Consider the following 20181-nt stretch of genomic DNA (forward strand, 5'->3'; position numbering starts at 1 on the left):
AGTCAACATTATAGTGCGTTGTTCAGATGAGTGTTTTTTGGCCCTTTTCGAAAAAAACGGCTTTGGCTTTGGATTATGCTTCAAGCTCCTGAGCGCACACGCAAAACACGCGCAATTGTTAAAACAACCGGCTGGGCCAAGCTAGCCTGAGCTAAGCCGAATCCAAAGCCGAAGCCGTGGTTTCGAAAAGGGCCACTTTCTTGGCTCTTTGACACCAACTACACGTTTTAATGATCTTCACTTATCACTAAGGAAGGGGCGGTCGGCAACACGTGCACCGCGCTCAATTTCTGTCAGCAGGGCTGTAGACTCGGGTGGTGTTCCGTACTGGATTGTGAGTTTTGTATGTAATGGTATGCAAAACCTCGATAAAATCCGGATTATTTTTTACTTTGACAGTTGAGTTGGAAGAAGCTGTGTCTCCGTGTGATTTGAAAGGTATGTTTGTCCATAGAGGAAGGTCCTTCCTCTATATAGTCTAGACTCTATGGTTTGTTCATCATCTTTATAGTTTCTCCCAAATACCCAAAATCAAAAGTAAAAAAGAAAACTGTTCCTCCAAGCACACCACAAAACTACAAATAAACGCCGACTTTTGAATTAATGCGTTTTACGCTAACTTATTTATTTACAATTGAATATTTACACTTGGACCAATTTAACAAAGGAAAATAAGTACGAATAAATTATTAAATTACGATGTCGCAAATCAGTAGGCAGTTCTAATGGTTCTATCAAGTTGATTTCACGTGTACCAAAACACACCACACACACAGCCCCGAAAAAAAAGAACGAAATATATTAAATCACAACTCACATTTTGGAAAAGTTTCCGTATGGCGCCACCACTTTTTCATTCGAAATAAAATAATATATAGTATCTAATTTACCTGATTGACATATCCCTTTTTGTAAAAATGAGTGAAAAAGTGGTGGCGCCATACGGAAAGTTATCCCACATTTTGTACAACTCACAACTATGATACTTGACAGCAGGTAGAAGCATTCTCTCCTCGTGCTTACATTTCAAAAATATTTGAAATCGAATGAATAGTTTCGGAGATATTGTAAAAAATAGAGAGGAACGACGAAAACCGGAGGCTTGGCCTCGCGTGCAGCGCCCATTCGTTTGTGCATGACGTCACCTATGAACCCCGTGGACTACGGATTTCAGAAATCTTCGGAAAGCGCTGAAGAAGCCCGAAGACGTTTTTTTGCGATGAGGGAGCACATCTTTACACAAAATGAGATAACGATTACATCATCCTGTAGCCGATAAAATTCCGCACATGGTACATCTAGTCGCACAGCTTTTACCATAAAAACCTATTTTTGTCGGCGTTTTCCGTTTTTTGAATCAAGATTTCTTCCAGAGACAATCATCAAAATTGAATGCGACTTTGTCAGTGCTAATTCCCATACTTTTAAGTTTAACTTGTGAAAATTTGGTGTAGTTTGATTATGTTTTCTTCTCCCTCCAAGAGCTTTTGTTCAACTTCAACCATTTCTTGCAAAGTTGTCCTAAATACTTCCGTACATCTTCGTGTTTCCGTGATGTGCCAACACAAGAGGGCGTGTGTTACAATAAGTTTGATAGGCCGGGGCTCTAATATTATGTTTCGTCTTGGTTGGGGGAAAGCTGCCCGATCTTGTTTTTGATAATTTCCACGTTCTGAATTGATAATAACAGACTGCTCATCTTGAGTCAAAAGAAACTAGTATTTATTATCTATTTTTAAGGCCTATACTAATTGAAACGAAAGTAGAACAAAACAATTGATTGTATTGTAGCCACTAGTTTTTAGAAATTGTCTTTGTAAATATAACAAAAATAATCGATGTGTACCAATGCCTTCATCCCTAAAGTTTTTTAAAGATTGTTCTAAATTTTTACTGTATTAATGCTACAATTTTAAATCAAAGGATCAACTGATCTTAAATTAAAGAAAACATTCCAGTCATAAACTCTTCTATTTTATTCCATTCTGGTTAATTTAATAATGCTATTTGTTGGCATAATTAATAAAGAATATTCACACAAACACCTGCAAAACTTGACACATATTTAATTTTTATAGTTAACAATTTCCCCCATGATGCCGCTCCTCAGTTTGATTCACAAAATATCACTTTTTGCCGTTCATAAAAATCATTACTAGCGCCGCGCAGTACAGTTTGTAAACCTCCCCATTGATAGAGGGCGCTCGATTATAGTGTGCCCTCTATTGCCATAGGCTGTGCATTAAACTTGGCTGTAGCCGATATGAAGAAAAACATAACACTTGAACACAGGTACGTTTTTTGCACGATCCACGCTCATTAAAAACGGTATATCTCTGCAACCAAACATTCGATTTCAAAATTTTAAATTGATTTTTACTTCTTAGAATACACCTTAACAGACCACATCTTGTCAGAGAAAAAATCACCTGCATTAAATTTCACTGAAACTGCCTAAAATCAGTTCAACAATAATCTTTCAAAGTCTGGATGACTACTGCGTCCACAAATTACTCTTCTGGCGTCCACAATATAAGTTCGTTTCAAGTTTCCATCACCAATCCTTCTCGTCCTTAGGCTCCGGGAGTCTCTCCACTTCAGCCGGGTGTTCCGGGTGTAGCGACGCGTCTCCAAAGGCACCCACATCCACGGTACCGTCTGTCCTCTGCTGCAGTGTCCCTTGCATCCACCAAATTAATAATCTATCAGCTATCGCTGGACTCCGTGGTTAGCGCCAAATATGACTTTACTACTGTAGGCTATCGCCACACATTTCTTAGGCTAACGCCAAACACTACTAGGCTATCGCCAAACACTACTAGGCTATCGCCAATAATTTCTTAGGCTAACGCCAAACTGTGCTAATGCACTCCTCGAGATGCTGGACGGATCTGAACCTTAGACATTCCACTGCCCGTAAGGTTCCCCATACAAAATCACCTCATTACTATGCAAGAAATAACTTACAAAAGAAACCCCGTTATACTTCCATATATGGTCAATGACGTAGGGCAATGCCCCAAACTTACGTTTCAGCTAGGTGGCATGTACTTAACCAGATAATACCATAAACTACAGAGCTCTCTTGTGACAGGCGGAAGGGTGGAAAATGGTCGGTAGAAAATTCCTATTTTGTAATGGTCAAAACATAGTTTTTAAGCCGATATGTTGTCCGTGTGTAAGTGCGTACTTTTTTTTTTTCTGGTAAAAGTTCAGACAAAGTTATGCTTTTGCATTTTTGTTTAAGCACACTTCAATCTAATGATTCATTGGGTTATTTGCTGTTTTTAGTGGTACTTGACTTGAAACCAGTGCTCAGTTACAAAACTATATCTCTTTAAAGCCATTGGACCCATTCGGTTACCAGTATTGTCCAAGGCCCACACTTCGTGTATCACAACTTCTATATCAAATAACAAACCTGTGAAAATTTAGGCTCAATCAGTCATCGGAGTCGGGAGAAAATAACGGGAAAACCCACCGCGCGTTTCGCCGTGTCATGATATGTGTTTAAAATAAATCCGTAATTCTCGCTATCGAGAATTGATATTGTTTTACTGTTTTCTCAAAAAGTAAAGCACTTCATGGAATAATATTTCAAGAGAAGTCTTTCACCACTACCTTCTGTAAACCCTGTAAATATTTGTAAATCTGTGAACTTTTATTTTGTTTCTGTACCGAAAGGGTCCAATGGCTTCAAGAACTTTGCCTCTGATGTCTTGCAACCATGGAGGTAGAATTAGCCCTGCTACTCAATTAAGATTATGAAAGAGACCCACAGGGAACAGTGTATACTGCATTCCTGGGCTGTTACTAAGCTAATGAATATATCCTGGTGTCATGTGTTTTCAGTAGGATAACAGGAAAATTGTTCACAATCAAAAACTAAGTATTTTTTTCTTCAAATCATCTATCCAATTTTTTAACAATAACACTTACACTTCATGGTGTGTTGAAATTTTTAAAGTTTTGGATTTACGTTGCGAGAGACAGTCCGCCATTAACAGTGCTTATATGCATGCACGACATTGGAGCAACGTCATACGTTTTCACTCCTTTCATTGGTTGGTATTTTATTGAATATTCAGAAGCTAGGATGGCATGCAAAATAAATCAAAAATATTATCAATGACTACTTAACAAATTTAATTACATTTTTGTCCTAAGGCATTTTGGCTACTATATTAGAATCCAGATATATCATAAGGCATGAAAGTAAAACACCCCCCCCCCCCCTTGAAACACACACACTTCATAACAATCCGTTTTCCCCCATTTCAGACCAGTAATGTTTGGTTTCAGGAGATAAGAAACCAATCTATGATATTTTCTCTTTAATGTAGACTTAATATTTATTACGGAATTTATTACAGTATGCAGTAAATAAATGAAAAAGATTTTTTGTCATTTTCACCATATTGGCACACCATAGAATCCCAAATAGTAACCACCTAAACGTGATCCATCTAGTGACTAAAGCAGAATGAAACTCAATCTAGCAGATTATGAAATAGTAATTTTGTTTTGAACTTCGAGGTTGGATGATGTTTCTTTGACTCATTTGAATGTTGGCATAATAATGCACTAGTGATTAGTACCAAAAATCAATCATTTTATAAATGTTTGAGCATAACCAACAACAGGAAACTTTTTTCTCAGCATGATTAAGCCTGATGAAAATACAGACTGTGAGTAAACTTCATATAGCTTCTGTCACCGGTGCAGCTTGCACAATCTTGCGGTAAACGGGAATCAAAGTTGGGGACCGAAAAAATATGAGGGTCGATAACGTATGACGCTACGATACATGAAACAACTATATAAACACAAAAGAATATGCAAATGAGTCTACTTGTGATTCCAAATTCCATGCAATAAACAATGACCATGTTGGAACTTTCAGCTGGAAGTGTCTCACAGATCCAATAAATGTTGTGGCATGAATGGTAAAGGAAAGTAAATAATATAGTATAAAAAGTCAACCTCTTTGTTAAAATCAATGGGAATTAATTAACAACTTAATGGCACTGGACACTATTGATAATTACTCAAAATAATTGTTCTGCATAAAAACATACTTGATAACAAGCAATGGAGAGCTGTTGATAGTATAAAACACTGTGAGAAACGGCTCCCTCTGAAGTAACATAGTTTTGGAGAAAGAAGTAATTTTCCACTAGAATATTCAAACTCAAGTATTTGAGACCTCAGAATTTGATTTTGAGGTTCCGAAATCAAGCATCTGAAAGCACACAACTTTGTGTGACATGAGTGTTTTGTCTTCCATAACTATTATCTGGCAACTTCGACGACCAATTGAGCTCAAATTTTCACAGGTTGTTTTTTTGTTCATATATGTTGAGGTACACCAAGTGAGAAGACCGGTCTTTGTCAATTACCAATAGTGTCCAGTGTCTTCAAGCAGAGAAAACAAAACCTGCATCGGGGATAAAGGATATTAATTTTGCAATGGTTTTACCCAATACACACTTAAGTGTGAGTTAGCACTGTATACTCAGTACTTTCCCGAGCCCTGTGAAGACAAAGTCACTGGCATTGTCGGGTGAGATTCAAACCCAAGACCTGTGCAATTCTAGAGCAGTGAGATTGAATTTGATTTCGAGACATCAGATTTAGAATTTGAGGTCTCAAAATCAAGCATCTGAAAGCACACAACTTCATGTGACAAGGGTGTTTTTTCTTTCATTATTATCTCGCAACTTCGACGACCGATTTTGCTCAGATTTTCACAGGTTTGTGATTTTATGCATATGATGAGATACACCAGCTGTGAAGGCCAGTCTTTGACACATTACTAATAGTGTTCAGTGTCTTTAAACTTTAAACTCTTTCAGTTGACTGTATAGGAAAGACTAACCATTTGATAAGTTTTTCAACACACTTTCAAAATTAATATTACAACACTATCTATTACATTACAGGTAGTTGAGGAGAAACAGAAACTCAAAGATGGCGAACTTCTCATCTTCAAGTTATGACGCTGCTAAGCTGGAATGTCCTAAGTGCGATCAGCAGTTTAAGGATCCGAAGATCCTACATTGTCTGCACAGTTTTTGTAAAAACTGTTTGTGTAAATCCGATGGAGCTACAAAAGTCATCGTCTGCCCACTCTGCTCTCGAGAAACCAAAGTTGATCTCGTCGATAAACTCAAGTCAAGTTCCCACCTCGTGGAAAAACTTAAAGGTTTTAGAATCCAGGAAGAAGTGACGAAAAGTCCAAAGACAGAGCTTATTTGCAGAGCATGTTTAGCGACGGGCAACGTAGCATCCAGGTGTCTTGACTGCAGTATGTATTTGTGCATGAATTGTAAGATAGTTCATGGCAACATCCCTGCTCTGTCTCAACACAAAGTGGTATCTCTTGATGACCTTAGTGGTGGTAAGGGTCTCAAGACACCAAGGAAGGAGTGGGTACGCTTGTGCACTGAGCACCCCGGAGAGAAGTTGAAATTCTGCTGCCAAACTTGTAAACAGTGGGCCTGTAGAGATTGCAGAATTGCCAAGCACGATAGTCAAAACCATACAGTTGTGGACAATGATCTGTACAACTCAAAATGTCGAAGTTGGATTAAAGAATGTACAGCAAGCCTTGAGAAAGCTGTCACAAGGTTACAATCCATGTCGGAAGCCTTTGCCCTTCAAGCAGTCCCAGAATTTAAAACTCATGCTGAAATCCTGATTAAGACAGTGAACGAGTCCGCCAGCGAGTATCAAACGTACATTGACAGCCAAAAAATGCGTCTCATCCAGAAAATTGACAGAGTGTACCAGGAGCAGAGAGTGACGCTTAATCGCTGCGCAGTGAAGGTCGACACTGCTATGTGGGAAATGCGTCATGCCATAGACACAGCCAATGAAGTCGCCAATGTGTCGTCAGACGAAGATTTCGGTCATTTACAGGCAATCGTCAAGGACGAATTGTCCACACTTCTTAAGAGAAAGCCTTCAGACTTCTACCATGGGCTACCCCTCATGAAGGTTGTAAAGGTACGGAAACGTCGAGTACCATGGCTATTTGGTCAAGTGGAGTTGGGGGGCAGAGTTGCCTTATTACCACCACCGACGAAGAAACAAGGAACGGGGCTGGGGCACGGTCTTGGGACGTTCGGATCCACTGTCACCTCACTACATCCAGAGAGTGGAGCCGAGCAAGGTTGGTAGGAGTTGTATTTTATTCCAAGCCTGCCGTCGCTTTCACAAAACTCTTCCTAACTGAAGACTAATCTTAGGACTTAAGACTAGTCCCAACCCTGCACTGTAACATGCAGACTTTAAGATTAATCCTGAGTTAGGAAGAGTTACTCGTCCTAACTCGAGATAAGACGAGTCCTAACTCTTTGTGAAATCGACGGCTGGGTGACTAGTGCGACTAGTGTCGCAGTCGCGGCTATTGATTGCTTAGTCCAAAAATGTTCAACCATGAGATCGGTTTATAGCACCCTAATAGGGTTTACTGTCAGCAGCCACTGCCAAACCACCAGGGCAAATTCTTTTCTTCTCTTAAACTCTTATCGTGTATAGCCCCGTTCATACTTCCCGTGAAGGTAATACAAATTTTGGCGTCGCGAATTCGCAACAAATAATTCGCAACAGTTGAACTGCGCTCAAACAGCCATGTGACTTCAAAATTCGTAACGCATTCGCATTTGCAGGAAGTATTAACCAGGCTTAGTTCTATTTCACTGACGGTTCTCTTACAAGCATTGTGCCGTTTGCAACACAATGGGAGACTTTCTGGGACGATAGAGGGCAGCAGACTTACCGGGTAAATCCATTGTTCTCAGAATTATGCGCATGTTCAGAACTACGTAAACAATGGAAATTTACCCGGTATGTCTGCTGCCACCTAGCGTTGGAAAGTCTCCTATTGGACTTACTGCTTTACGTCCCATCTGAAGGACAAAGCATTATTGGTTAAGTGTCAAGACTCGGACTTGAAACTATGCCCAGGGGTATAAATAGGTACCTGCGAGGGGGTTAAGAGGTTGATATTGTGTATGAAGAAGCCTTTGGAGCGCTATGGTTGCTCGTAACTGTTTGTATAGATGTACTCCCCAAGGAGCTGAGAAAGAGTAAAGGGATGTTTTTGGGCTCAATGCTCAGGGCACTAATGTAAAGCAAATTGAGACGGTTATTGTGAATGTGCTATATAAGAATTTTTATTATTTTGTTGTTCTTTTTATTATTACTTATGATTTTCTTATTTTATTCGCAGCTACTGTGGTAGACAACTCAATAACTTCTGTTCCAGCTTTTTTCAAGGAAAAAGATCAAGAAGTGCCAGGAGTCAAAAGAGAGCAGGTATTACACATCTTTAAAGGATTTGGGTACTTTTTCAGACTGTCCATAGATTTACATTAAACTTACAGGGTTTGAAGATGATGATAGTAGAAAGCTTCCCTTCAAATATTACTTACTGAGGTGCTGTAGTTTTTGAGAAATGAGTTAACAATGTCATGAAAATACGTTTGTACATGCTAAAAATAATTTTTGTCTCATGTGGCGAAAATTATTTTCATGACATTGTTTTACTCATTTCCCCAAAACTACAGCACCTCAGCACGTAATATTTTCAGGGAAGCTTTCTACTATCATTATCTTCGAACTGTGTACGTTTAGTGTAAATCTGCGGACATTGTGTTTTTTGTCCTACAAAAAGTACATACACCCTTTAAGAGATTTTAAATTTACGTCAGGGATGAAGAATATTAATTCTAGTTCAACCTTTACACTGATGTGTGTTGGTATACAAATATTGACCGCTTCGAGTGCTATGGTTAAAACTATGACTCCCGAGGTGATCCCGGAGCGTTTTATTTTCCCGAGGCGAAAATAGAACGCTCCAGGGATCACCGAGGGAGTCATAGTTTAAACCATTGCACGAGTAAAAGCAGCCAATATTTGTTTTATAACACCCCAAACATTTCTAAATACTGTACATACTTTACAGACCTGAATGCTACAATCCACGGACGACGCGAATACAGATTGCAAAAACTTTTACTGTGCTCTGCATGTAGTGTCATGTAATCCGAAATGGTTACAGACTATTAATTTATCATCCTCGTGCACGCAACGGACGTCTGGGTACTGCACGCCGTGTGCTAGTCTTTCGGACTAGCGCACGGCAAACCGATGCACTATCACACGGCAGTCGTCTAGCAAAACTAAGACATATCATGTGACGCGCTCTAAACCAATGAAAAGGCAGAATATTGGGGTGTTATAACACTGGATACTCTGTACTTCCAAGTTCTAAAAAAAAAAACACTCGGATGATATTCGAACCCACAACCTTTGCAATTCTAGAGCAGTGTCTGCCGTCGATTTCACAAAACTCTTCCTAACTTAAGACTAATCTTAGGACTTAGGACGAGTCCCAACCCTGCGCTGAAGCATGCAGACCTTAAGATTAATCCTAAGTTAGGACGAGTTACGCCTCCTAACTCGAGATAAGATGAGTCGTAACTCTTTGTGATATCGACCCCTGTACACCAACTAGACCACAGAGATTGGCCAATCAGTTTGAATCATACAGTTTTTTGTTTTAAATGCCTGCATCATTTCTCGTTTTGTAATGTTACAGATCGCCAACAGCAAAGCGTCCACGCAGGTAGTTGAAGCAAGGAAGGTGAAGCGTCGTAAAACAAGACGCTGAGGGAAAATAATGTACTGAGCACCCTTCAGGAATCGCCGACGACGCATCAGTGGTATCAGCGGGGTTTCGTTGACGTACAGTTTAAGGCACTGGACACTATTGATAATTGTCAAAGACCAGTAATCTCACTTTGTGTATCCCAACATATGCATACAAAAACAAACCTGTGAAAATTTGAGCTCAATCGGTCATTAAAGTTGCGAGAGATTACTAAAAGTAGGGAAAAAAACTCTTGTTGCACAAATTTGTGTGTTTTCAGATGCCCAAATTACCTCTTACTCAAGCAACTACTTCAGAGGGAGCCTTTTCTCACGATGTGTTACTATCAACAGCTCTTCATTGCTCGTCACCAAGTCAGTTTTCATGCTAGCAATTAATTGAGTAGTTCATATTTATACCAATAGTGTCCAGTGCCTTTAACCCACAAGTACTACTACTTGTCATAGATGTTTTTCATGTGTAAGTTCACAGTGTCAAGCATTTTTGTTAAAATTGTCACACCAGTCCAGTTGAATATTGTTTGATGAGTTTAACCAAGTTTAGTTGCTAATTATTTGTTGTTAAGTGCAGTATGTGTTTGACTCAGGTTTATAGGTTTTTTTTAGCCTGGTTTTTACTGTTTTAGATAGTTTTCATAATTTGCACAAATTTAGGACAATCTTAAAAACTTACACCTCATGAGATATTGGCAACAATTTTAAGAAATATACAATACAGTTGCGTGTGTATGTTGTTTTAAAAAGAAAACAACGAAAACCTGTTTTTTTTTATATATTTTTTAACACCAGCAAATCTATCCACTTTTAATGAGGGCAAAAATGTTACGTTTTTATTTTACGCCTTTTTAAATGATGCAGTAGGTCTTACTGATGCCTTTTCATAGCAAAATCTGTGGAAATATTGACATTTGAAGAAAAGAGTCAAACCGCAAGGCATTTTTAAACAAAATTTAAATTTTTACGCACTGCACTAGTGCAGTAGGCCTTCCAGATGGCCTTTCTTAAAACTTTACCCATAATTGTAAAAAAACATTGCATGATTAAAATTGGGCCAAAACTGAAGAAAAAAGAACCTGATCAAAATTGGGCCAAAATTTAACATTTTAATTTTGCGCCCTAAAATTATGCAGTAAGCCTTTGCATAGAAAAATTTGTGAAAATGTTGTGAAAATAATAATAGGCCAAAATTAAAAAATTGAGTTAACGCCCTAAAATGATGCGTTATGTCTTACTTACTGATGCCTTTTTGTAGCAAAACTTGTGGAAATATTGACATTTGATAATATTGGGCCAAAATTGAAAAAAATACAAGTCCAGCATTTTTATCAAAATTGAGTGCAAATTTAAGGTTTTGATTTTACGCCATAAAATGATGCAGTAGAACTTACTGATCCTTTTTCATAGCAAAATATGTGGAAATATTGACATTTGATAATTTTGGGTGTAAATTGAAAAAAATACAAGGGGTTAGTCCAGCATTTTTTATCAAAATTGGGCGCAAATTTAACGTTTTGATTTTACGCCATAAAATGATGCAGTAGGTCTTACTGATCCTTTTTCATAGCAAAATATGTGGGAAATATTGACATTTGATAATATTGGGCCAAAATTGAAAAAACAACAAGGATAAGTCCAGCATTTTCATCAAAATTGGGCGCAAATTTAACGTTTTGATTTTACGTCATAACATGATGCAGTAGGCCTTACTGATGCCTTTTTGCAGCAACATTTGTGAAAATATTGACATTTGATAAAATGGGCCAAAATTGAAAAAACGACAAGGGTTAAGTTCAGAATTTTTGTCAAAATGTGGCCAAAATTTTACATTCTGATTTTACGCCCTAAAATGATGCAGTAGGTCTTAGTGATGCCTTTTCATTGCAAAATTTGTGAAAATAATGACGTTTGATAATATTGGGCCAAATTTGGAAAAAACGACAAGGGGTTATTTTAAGAACAAAAAGCAATACCAAGGAGACATATGTTTTTTTTATATTCAGTTGCGGTTTGTTTAAAGTTAAGGTTTGAACAAGATGTCGCCTTAAACACAAATAAGCAGTTTCTACAGTAATTAAAATCATCTCCATTACGTTACAAAATTGATAAAATTAAATAAATATTGTAATCGATGTAATGGCACCAAATGAAATACATGCGTGAATAAATACGACCCTAAATCAACATTTCAGAAAAAGCACATAATATAAAGTACTGTTAGCAATCAATAAAAATCTATCTTTCTCAACTGTTAAATATACTACTATCTTTGATCCATTTTCAATAGATAAATAAATAAATAAATAAATAAATAAATACATATTTAAATCAAGTCCTGTACTAACAGCGAAGGTTTTTTCTCAAACACAGCCCATACTGACAAAACAAAAACAAAAGAAAAACAAACGTTGACACAAAAGTTGAGATAACTCAGATTATGGTCTGCACAGCAGTCACTTCTAAGAATTATACCAGATTATGTCCTTTATAGTTAATCCAACAGTAATCAAGAAATTTTAAAACTGACCTTTGACCCCTATTGACCCCTTGCACAAATGCCACATACGGCCACTGTCCGCCACGGTCTCCGTTTAAGGAGTCAAACTGCACTAATAATTTATAGTAAACGTATAAAATGCACCCTACACTTTTTAACACCCAGGGATATTGCCTCCCAAAATGGCACAACTAAGAATTGGGTGAATTCTGTAAATATTTTGACATGATGATTATGAAGTACAGAAGACAAATAACAGGATTTGTAGTAAAATAAACCAGTTAATTTCACTTTGAAAGCTCAATGATTTTAGAGTAGTTCATACCAATCCTAATTTAGTACTATGCGATAAGTTTTCAATATGACTTGTCCTAAGATAGGACCATCTTTGTAAAACCGACCCTTGATCTGTGTGTAATAGCATGCAGGCCTTAATTACCAATTAATAGTCACCATAAACAAAACACTGACAATGTTTTCACTTAACACCCACAAATCTAGCTCAGCCTGCTCAAGTCACCAGGTACAGATTAAAAAAACACATCAAATTACTATTAATATTAAACTATATTATATAAAATAGTTTGCGGTAACACCATGTAATAACAATCTCTAAATGAGTTGGGGTGGTTCTGAAAAGAACCGTTGGATTAACTCCAATGGTTCTTTTCAGAACCACCCCAACTCATTTAGAGATTATTACATGGTGTTACCGCAAACTTTTCTATATCTTACTTCCACCATGCAAAGTTTCAAATCCTACTTAAACTATATTCAAGGTAACGGCAAACCAGCACTGTGATCTGGGCCCAATTTCATAGAGCTGCTTCAGTACAAAAAGCAACTAAAGCACAACAAAATTATGCTTACCAGAATATACAAGCCAAAATGCCACTTCTCTTTCACAATTTATGACTGGTATCCTGCTAATTTTTTTGCTTAGCAGAAAGCAGCTCCATGAAATTGGGCCCTGTAAGGACCTACACATTTGTATAGGCCTAGATGATGATGATGAACTCTTGGTTTTAGTATGTGAAAGTAACACCCTTGGGAAACCCACATTTTCAGGTAGGGATTGAAAACACAATCCACGTGCAAAAACTGTTTCGGTTGAATTCACCATTACTTAAAGGCAGTGGACGCTATTGGTAATTAGTCAAAATAATTATTGGCATAAAACCTTACTTGGTAACGAGTAATGGGGAGAGGTTGATAGCATAACATGGTGTGAGAATTTGCTCCCTCTGAAATGACGTAGTTTTCAAGAAAGAGGTAATTTTTCACAAACTTGATTTCAAGACCTAATATTTAGAATTTTAGGTCACGAAATCAAGCATCTGGAAGCACACAACTTTGTGTGACATGGGTGTTCTTTCTTTCATTATTATCTCTTAACGACCAATTGAGCTCAAATTCTCACAGGTTTGTTATTTTATGCGTATGTTGAGATACACCAAGTGAGGAGCTGGTCTTTGACAATTACCAATAGTGTCCATCGTCTTTAATCACTGGCCCCAAAACAGTTGATTACAGCCGTGTAAAACGCACCCCTGATCCAATGAAATTAATGCAATAACTTCATAGTGGATGTTACTTGTATGAATACAATAAATATGGCTATCAGTTCTGTTTTACAATACATTACCTCACCTTGGGTCGGAGACCGGCTCCTTCTAACCCACGGGTGGATAAAAACATATACAACAGACCATAATTTTAAAGGAGCGCGATCGCGCTCGCGCTCCTCCGCGCTCCTTAATGTTTTCCAAGGAGAGCAAAAAAAAGCGCTCCTTACAAATTTAACAAGAGCATGTTTTTTCAATACCCTAATTGTTGATTAAAATAAGCCGCTTGAATCTCGGAGTTTATAAGCCTGCTGCCACTTGAATGTTGCGAGTTGGCAGTGGCAAACGAGTCCTATTATAGTCTGCTCTGACTGTGTTTGCGTGCGCGCGTGCTTGATGATTACCGCAGCCGGTCACACAGACGAATGTGAGCGATTCCACACTGGTTGTGTTTTTGCGCGCACGTGCTTGATGTTTACCGCAGCCGGTCACACAGACGTATCTGTGTGGGGCCTATAGAATTCCACACTGGTGGGCGGGCTCTTACACTAAAGAGTGGTACCGCAAATACACGCTCATGATTGGTTAAGTATTTTGTCATGATAAAAGTATGCCGTAAAGGGGGGGGGGGGGGGATCTCCGGCCACCTGGCTGGACAAACGCATTTTGGAGTAAAAACAATTGAAAGGAACTGGGATCATGCACAGTAAACTACAGTAAGAGCCCCATGCTGCTCGACGTGAAAATTTTGTTTGCTTATGCTGGATTATGACATCAAGATGTCAAGTGTTCAATTATCAACATTCTTGAGGTGGAATTTGGAAAGTTATGGTTACGAGACGGCACCAATAAATGACAGGGTCATGGTAACCAAAATTTGGTGTAAGGTTTGTCGGACATATATCGACAAAATCAAGCAGGATAAAAGAATTCGTGGACAAGCCCAAGACATGAGCTAGATAGAACGCCAAGGGACAGCCGACCGGAACTACTCCCATTTTGTGCATTTCGTCCGATACTTTTCGTGGATTCATGAAAACATCGTCAAATAATTATTCTCAAGATATACCTGCAACTTTAAACACTTTTACAACCCCACAGTGATAAAAAGGTACACTGATTCGAATAATAAATACTTGTTGCTCACAAAAACGCTGTTTTAATGGCGAAAATGTGTGTCAAACTTCATAAAAAATGTCCCGCTGAATTACACACAAAATGGTGGCCATTGAGAAAGTTTTCGCCGTTACGTCATGAACTTGGGTCTCACTCGGGCCCACACAGCTTTGACGTCAAAGCTAATCATACGCACTGGGGATGGTCAGATCTGGGTCGACCCGGGAAATCTAATCGAACGCACCCGCAAGTAATTGTATGCCCCCCCCCCCCCCCCCCCAACCCAAAGGATATTTTTGGCTCCAATTCAAGTCCCGCCCGCCCAGCTCTCGAGCCCAGCCCTCAAACCCCTCGTACATTTTAAATAGCGCCATTGCAACAACTACTGCCAGCGCGCGTCCTTCATTCTTGGCGCTTGCAACGCCGGTCCAATCACAAGTCACATAATCGCGTACTGATGCATATGGAAGATCCCGCGTACTACCCATTGTATGCAGATATTTTTCCAGACCAATCACAAGCACACATGGTGTTGTAGCTCATGCATATGGATAAGGTTGCACTGTGTATAATAATTATGTACTGCATGTCCAGTACAAGTGTACAAAAGTATGGCCCGTGGTCGGCCCTGTGTGCAGTATGTGAAGCTGGCCGTACCAAGGCAGGCTAATCAGTCGCGGTCGTTTTGTGGCGCGATCGACGATCGGCAGCAGTCGGTGGTTCCCCACACTGCTTCATAATACCAATACGGATTACGCTGACGTACATGTACACACTACGGTGCCGATGTGCACAGCCACAGACAAGAATGTTTCTTTGCTCTGGAGAGAGCTACAGACAACTACAGTATTAAACAAGCCCCAAGAAATAACAAAATAATTGAAAAATAGCGGACACAGTTTTTCTGTTATCTTTAGGCAAATTCACAAAAGATAATTACTATAAAGTTAAGACAATTTCATTCTCTGCCATATTTTGTACTTAGGCCTATTCTTTTTTTTCTCAAAGGGTGGCAACATTAACAGCGGATAACCAAACTTTTTATTTTTAGGGGGGGGGGTGCCTGGGGGATATACATAATTGTGGGGTCTATTTAATTTATCGAAACATTCATTTTGATTGCAAAAAAGTTGTTTCATGATTAAAGTAAACTCATTAAATTGAGTAAGAAAAAGTTAAACAACTGGTGAACTTTGTGTTCATTTTCTTGAGTACGTGTTCATTAAACTTGGGTTTTGTTAGCGAGAGCAAAACGCTCTCCTTAATTCATTTTCTTGAATTAAGGAGAGCAATTTACAGCTCTCCTCGGATTTATTAAAATGAAGGCCTGATACAAATTAGCTAGCTGATATGAATATGCATGAGCTTTACAGTAGATGAGAATTAATGACTACTCCAGCAGAAATTATAGCTAGCTGATTTGAATATGCATGAGCATTATAATCTAAATTAGACAGACTTAAGAACTAATGACTTTACTCCTGCATATTCAAATTAGCTAGCTGATATGAATATGCAAAACCTAAATGATACTAAGGATGTCTTTCATGACTATGTGAATCACAGCTAAGCATGAACAAAGCTGCACAGCGTAGGCTCAATAATACTCCAGACATACTTGGATTTCTAGGCTACAGGAAATAATATACACTCACGGGCAACTCAACCAAAACAGTATGACCGATTTTAACAACGGCATTTTGACAACTCCCATAGCAATGCTGTATAAAGAACTTTCCATTGCGAAACCGCGCCGTTTGGCTTGGATTGCCAAAAGATTTTGCATACTTTAAATTAAATAAAGTATCTCCCATGATTGGTTGCTTTGTTTTCAATAAATTCAACACTAAGTTTGAATATTTGTGTAAACATCGTTACAAACTGTGGCCATCTGTTTCCATAGTTTTCCAACCCCGGTTGACAAAATCTTGGGCAGCGGTGTTGCAAAAGAAAGGTCTATATATAGTCCTCAAAGCAAAACAGGAGACTTTTTCAGACACCAGGTGGCAGCAGACTCACCAGAAGTATCCATTAATCTTAAAAATGTGTCAAGGCAAGAACTCTGAAACAATGGAACTTTTGCCTGGTAAGTCTACTGACAACCCATCGTTGCAAAGTCTCCCATATAGCCCTGCCGTCTGGAAGCTCAAAATGTTTCACTAAACGGCGCACTGCACTTTAACCCCGTCTCAATATAATAATTTGTTTGTTACTTATAATAATTACTGTATTTTGTCATTAGATAAATAAATAATAAATACAACTGGCTTTCCACTATCTTCATCCATACATTATTAGATTCATATTATTTCTCTATTTACACTACACATTATTACCATTATCATAGTTCTTTGTAAAGTTATCTCGCATTCATTCATGCATCAGCGTTCTTCTCCGTACGTTTTTTTCTCATTTTCCCCCATTTTAAAACTAAACATCTGCCTTTTTACACAACTTCTGAGGATTGAGTCTTTATCAATGAGAAACATTGCATGAATGTTGTACCACAAGTTTGCATCACGTTAAAAGCTTTGTGAGACTGGACCAAGTTTCGAAGTCCAAAGTTCCAACTGAGGATTCAAATGGATTACCATTGCCAATTTCATAGCTCTGCTTACCGAAGCAAAGGCTTCTCAAAGGATTCTTGGCTTACCATAAGCAAAGAATCGGCGCTTGCAGAAGAAGGGAAATCTGCGCTTACATCAAGCGTATTTAACAGGTTAATGGAGAATTTTGGCTTGTGCGTGTGCGTACTCCACGTTACTAGGCATTCTACGCTTACAAAGCTAGTGCAAGTGGAGAATGGTGATTGTAAGCAGAATTCGGGGGTAAGCAGAGCCATTAAATTGGGCCCATGCTGCCGTCAGGATTCACACACACGTATCATGGACCCCTGCGCTACCTCGTCGGTCGATGATCGTCGGGTCTACCGTCTTGGCCATATCCAACAGCCTTACTGTCTCCTGTATACCCTCCAGATCATCCTCTGTGTCTGTGGGTGCCATGGGGGCAGAAAAGCTGTGATGATCCCTCGGAGTGGCAGGCTGCTGGAGGAGGCGACTCTGCTCGTTTGTTCCATCTTCGATATCGTCGTCGGACTTCTCGATCAGGGGGTCAACTGGAAAATTGGGAAAGAGAGAATATTTTATCAACTGGAACCGGTCGCTATAAAGGAGAAGACAGCAACTACTGTCAAGTTCTTGATTATGAACAACCAATAGTTATTATTGACATCAATTTTAAGAATGAAATGGCCCTGGGGTTAAAAATCTACAGGAATTTCCTTGGATTTTACTGTACCTTGGCATTGGCTTGGTAGTGTGAAACAGGCTCTAGTCCTGACTTAATTTGTTTTTTGTTGCAGAAAACAGAAATATCTCCTGCATTTTGCTCAGCTCTTTCTGCTGGGCAACTGTGAGGATGCACTTGGTGATAGGCTCTAAAGGGTAACTGATAGTCATGATCAAGCTTGACTTTATCAATAATTGATCCTATTACTAAGCGGGTATCCCACTGAATAGATCAAGCGAGGTCGCAGCTAACAGTTACCTTCTAGAGTCTATCTCATTTGCAGGCGTGTGATTTCAGGAATTTACTCAAAACCTCCCAGGGCCTTTAAACTATGGCACTTCAGAGGGAGCCGTTTCTCACAATGTTTTCTACCATCAACCTCTCTCCATTACTTGTCACCAAGTAAGGTTTTATGCCAATAATTATTTTGAGTAATTACCAATAGTGTCCACTGCCTTTAAGTTCAAACTTTTGGTTTTGGTGATACCGCAGAGGCTGTAAACCTCCTGAATTGTTACATATTGGAGGCTTGGAGTTTAGAATTAAGGGGGACCGAGACCCGGAAGTCGTTTGCACATTTGTAAAGTCTCATCCCTGCATTTGGTGTCGAAAACGGAGAAAAACAAAATAACAACAAGAAACATTAAAAAGACTCCACTTACTATGAATGACATTTTCTCTCGGCTCTTCGAGCGCATGGACCTCGGCCTCTGGGCGGACATGTCTTCGTGAGCTGGTGCTACGGCTGATTCTCTTGGTGTTGTGTCGACGTTGGAACGGCCTGAGTGGGGATCCCATCTCTTCTTCTTCTTCCTCTCGTTCATCGTCCGCCTCCGCGATGCAAGACGTATCCGCGTGACGGATGCTTCTACGTCCGTACCTGAAAGCGATCAAGACATGGGTGCGATTGTGAATGGATTGCATTCCTCTTGATAATAATGAATAATAACTACACAAGGTGTTCAACTATCATTGGGTCAGTGTTTGACTCAATGAAAAGAGTGTTGTTAAAAAGCTCATCAAAATGCAAAGAAAGCAAAAAGAAAATGTATTCTTGATGCGTAATAATGGTACATGTAAAGCATCAAAAGAAAAGCCATTAAATAATGCCTTTTCAAAGCATTTTACATGCACTTCCGGTTTAGATAGGTCAAAAGGTTATTGTCTACATGCATGCAAAGTTTCAACTTAATTCAAGCTTCGCAGCTATGCTTTTTCTTGCGGACAATTGACGTCGAGAGGAAGAATAAAAACAAAACAAAACAAAAAACGACCAATAATAACACAGAGTTGTTCGGGCAACAGCCCCGAACACCTAACAAAGAGTTGTTCGGGCTGTTGCCCAAACACCTAATTAGTTCTTATATAGCGCTTAGGGGCGTCTCAAAGCGTTTCCAATATAATTGCCCCTAGTCATACGGCCATTTAATTCATTCCTTAAACCAACTCGGCTAATGACTACTGACAACTCATCTTAAGATCAATCTTAGTGCTTTGTGAAATCGACCCCAGGAGTTACTAAAAGGTAGAAATGCCATTATATCAAACTACTTTTCAAATATTTGTATCCTAGTTTCAGACTTTTTTGTCAGCAATGACTCTCACCCCTGCAAAATCTTCCCCGATTGCTTCATTACTTGGTTAATACTTACCCACTATTTGATCTCGACAAGCTCCGCTGCTGATCCGAATTGTTGGCATTTTGGTCGGCTGAGTCGGCACTGCGGACAGACCCACGACGGCGAGTGCTGTTACGACGACTTGAACTCTGGCGACTGGAGCTTCGACGAGACGTGATGGTGGCTGTAACAGAAACGTCAAGAATGAAGAACTATCAGTGTATGTGATAATAAATTGGTATAGTGGTGAGATTTTAAATAATTTTTACAGCAAAAAAAGACTCAAGGCCAAATAAAAAGGCCAACCAGGGTTAGGGCTAGGCTAAGAGGACAATTATTAAAAGTTTATTTGTGTGTTTGTTTGTTTGTTTGTTTGTTTGTTTGTTTGTTTTGTTTGTTTGTTTGTTTCTTTAGATGA

The 20181-nt window shown here is 39.0% G+C and overlaps 2 protein-coding genes across 7 annotated transcripts in view; one reads left to right on the plus strand and one right to left on the minus strand.

Moving 5' to 3' along the window:
• The first annotated feature begins 264 nt into the window (after positions 1-264).
• Positions 265-9897, plus strand: LOC117298837 (tripartite motif-containing protein 45-like). Its single transcript, XM_033782182.1, has 4 exons — positions 265-438; positions 5943-7174; positions 8237-8322; positions 9608-9897. Exons 2-4 carry the CDS (start codon positions 5971-5973, stop codon positions 9677-9679), a joined length of 1362 nt encoding a protein of 453 aa, XP_033638073.1. The 5' UTR covers positions 265-438; positions 5943-5970; the 3' UTR covers positions 9680-9897.
• A 7737-nt stretch (positions 9898-17634) lies between these two features.
• LOC117298266 (protein unc-80 homolog) overlaps positions 17635-20181 on the minus strand; it is a 123862-nt gene continuing 121315 nt past the window's right edge. For all 6 annotated transcript variants that reach the window (XM_033781413.1, XM_033781415.1, XM_033781416.1 and 3 more), the window contains 3 exons: positions 19797-19947; positions 18807-19024; positions 17635-17971 (listed from right to left, as the gene is read on the minus strand). In XM_033781413.1, the coding sequence (XP_033637304.1) occupies positions 17724-17971; positions 18807-19024; positions 19797-19947 (617 nt within the window). In that variant the 3' untranslated portion in view covers positions 17635-17723. The remainder of the gene's footprint in view (positions 17972-18806; positions 19025-19796; positions 19948-20181) is intronic.

The sequence above is a fragment of the Asterias rubens genome, chromosome 13, assembly GCF_902459465.1.
Source record: "Asterias rubens chromosome 13, eAstRub1.3, whole genome shotgun sequence".
Classification (NCBI taxonomy): Eukaryota; Metazoa; Echinodermata; class Asteroidea; order Forcipulatida; family Asteriidae; genus Asterias; species Asterias rubens.

What these genes read in the sequence shown, in the direction of transcription:
- LOC117298837 (XM_033782182.1), top strand. Translation starts at nt 5,971, where the DNA reads ATGGCGAACTTCTCATCTTCAAGTTATGACGCTGCTAAGCTGGAATGT. An exon ending in AGAGAGTGGAGCCGAGCAAG is followed by an intron (nt 7,175 to 8,236) that starts GTTGGTAGGAGT and finishes TTTTATTCGCAG; the next exon opens with CTACTGTGGTAGACAACTCA. An exon ending in CAGGAGTCAAAAGAGAGCAG is followed by an intron (nt 8,323 to 9,607) that starts GTATTACACATC and finishes GTAATGTTACAG; the next exon opens with ATCGCCAACAGCAAAGCGTC.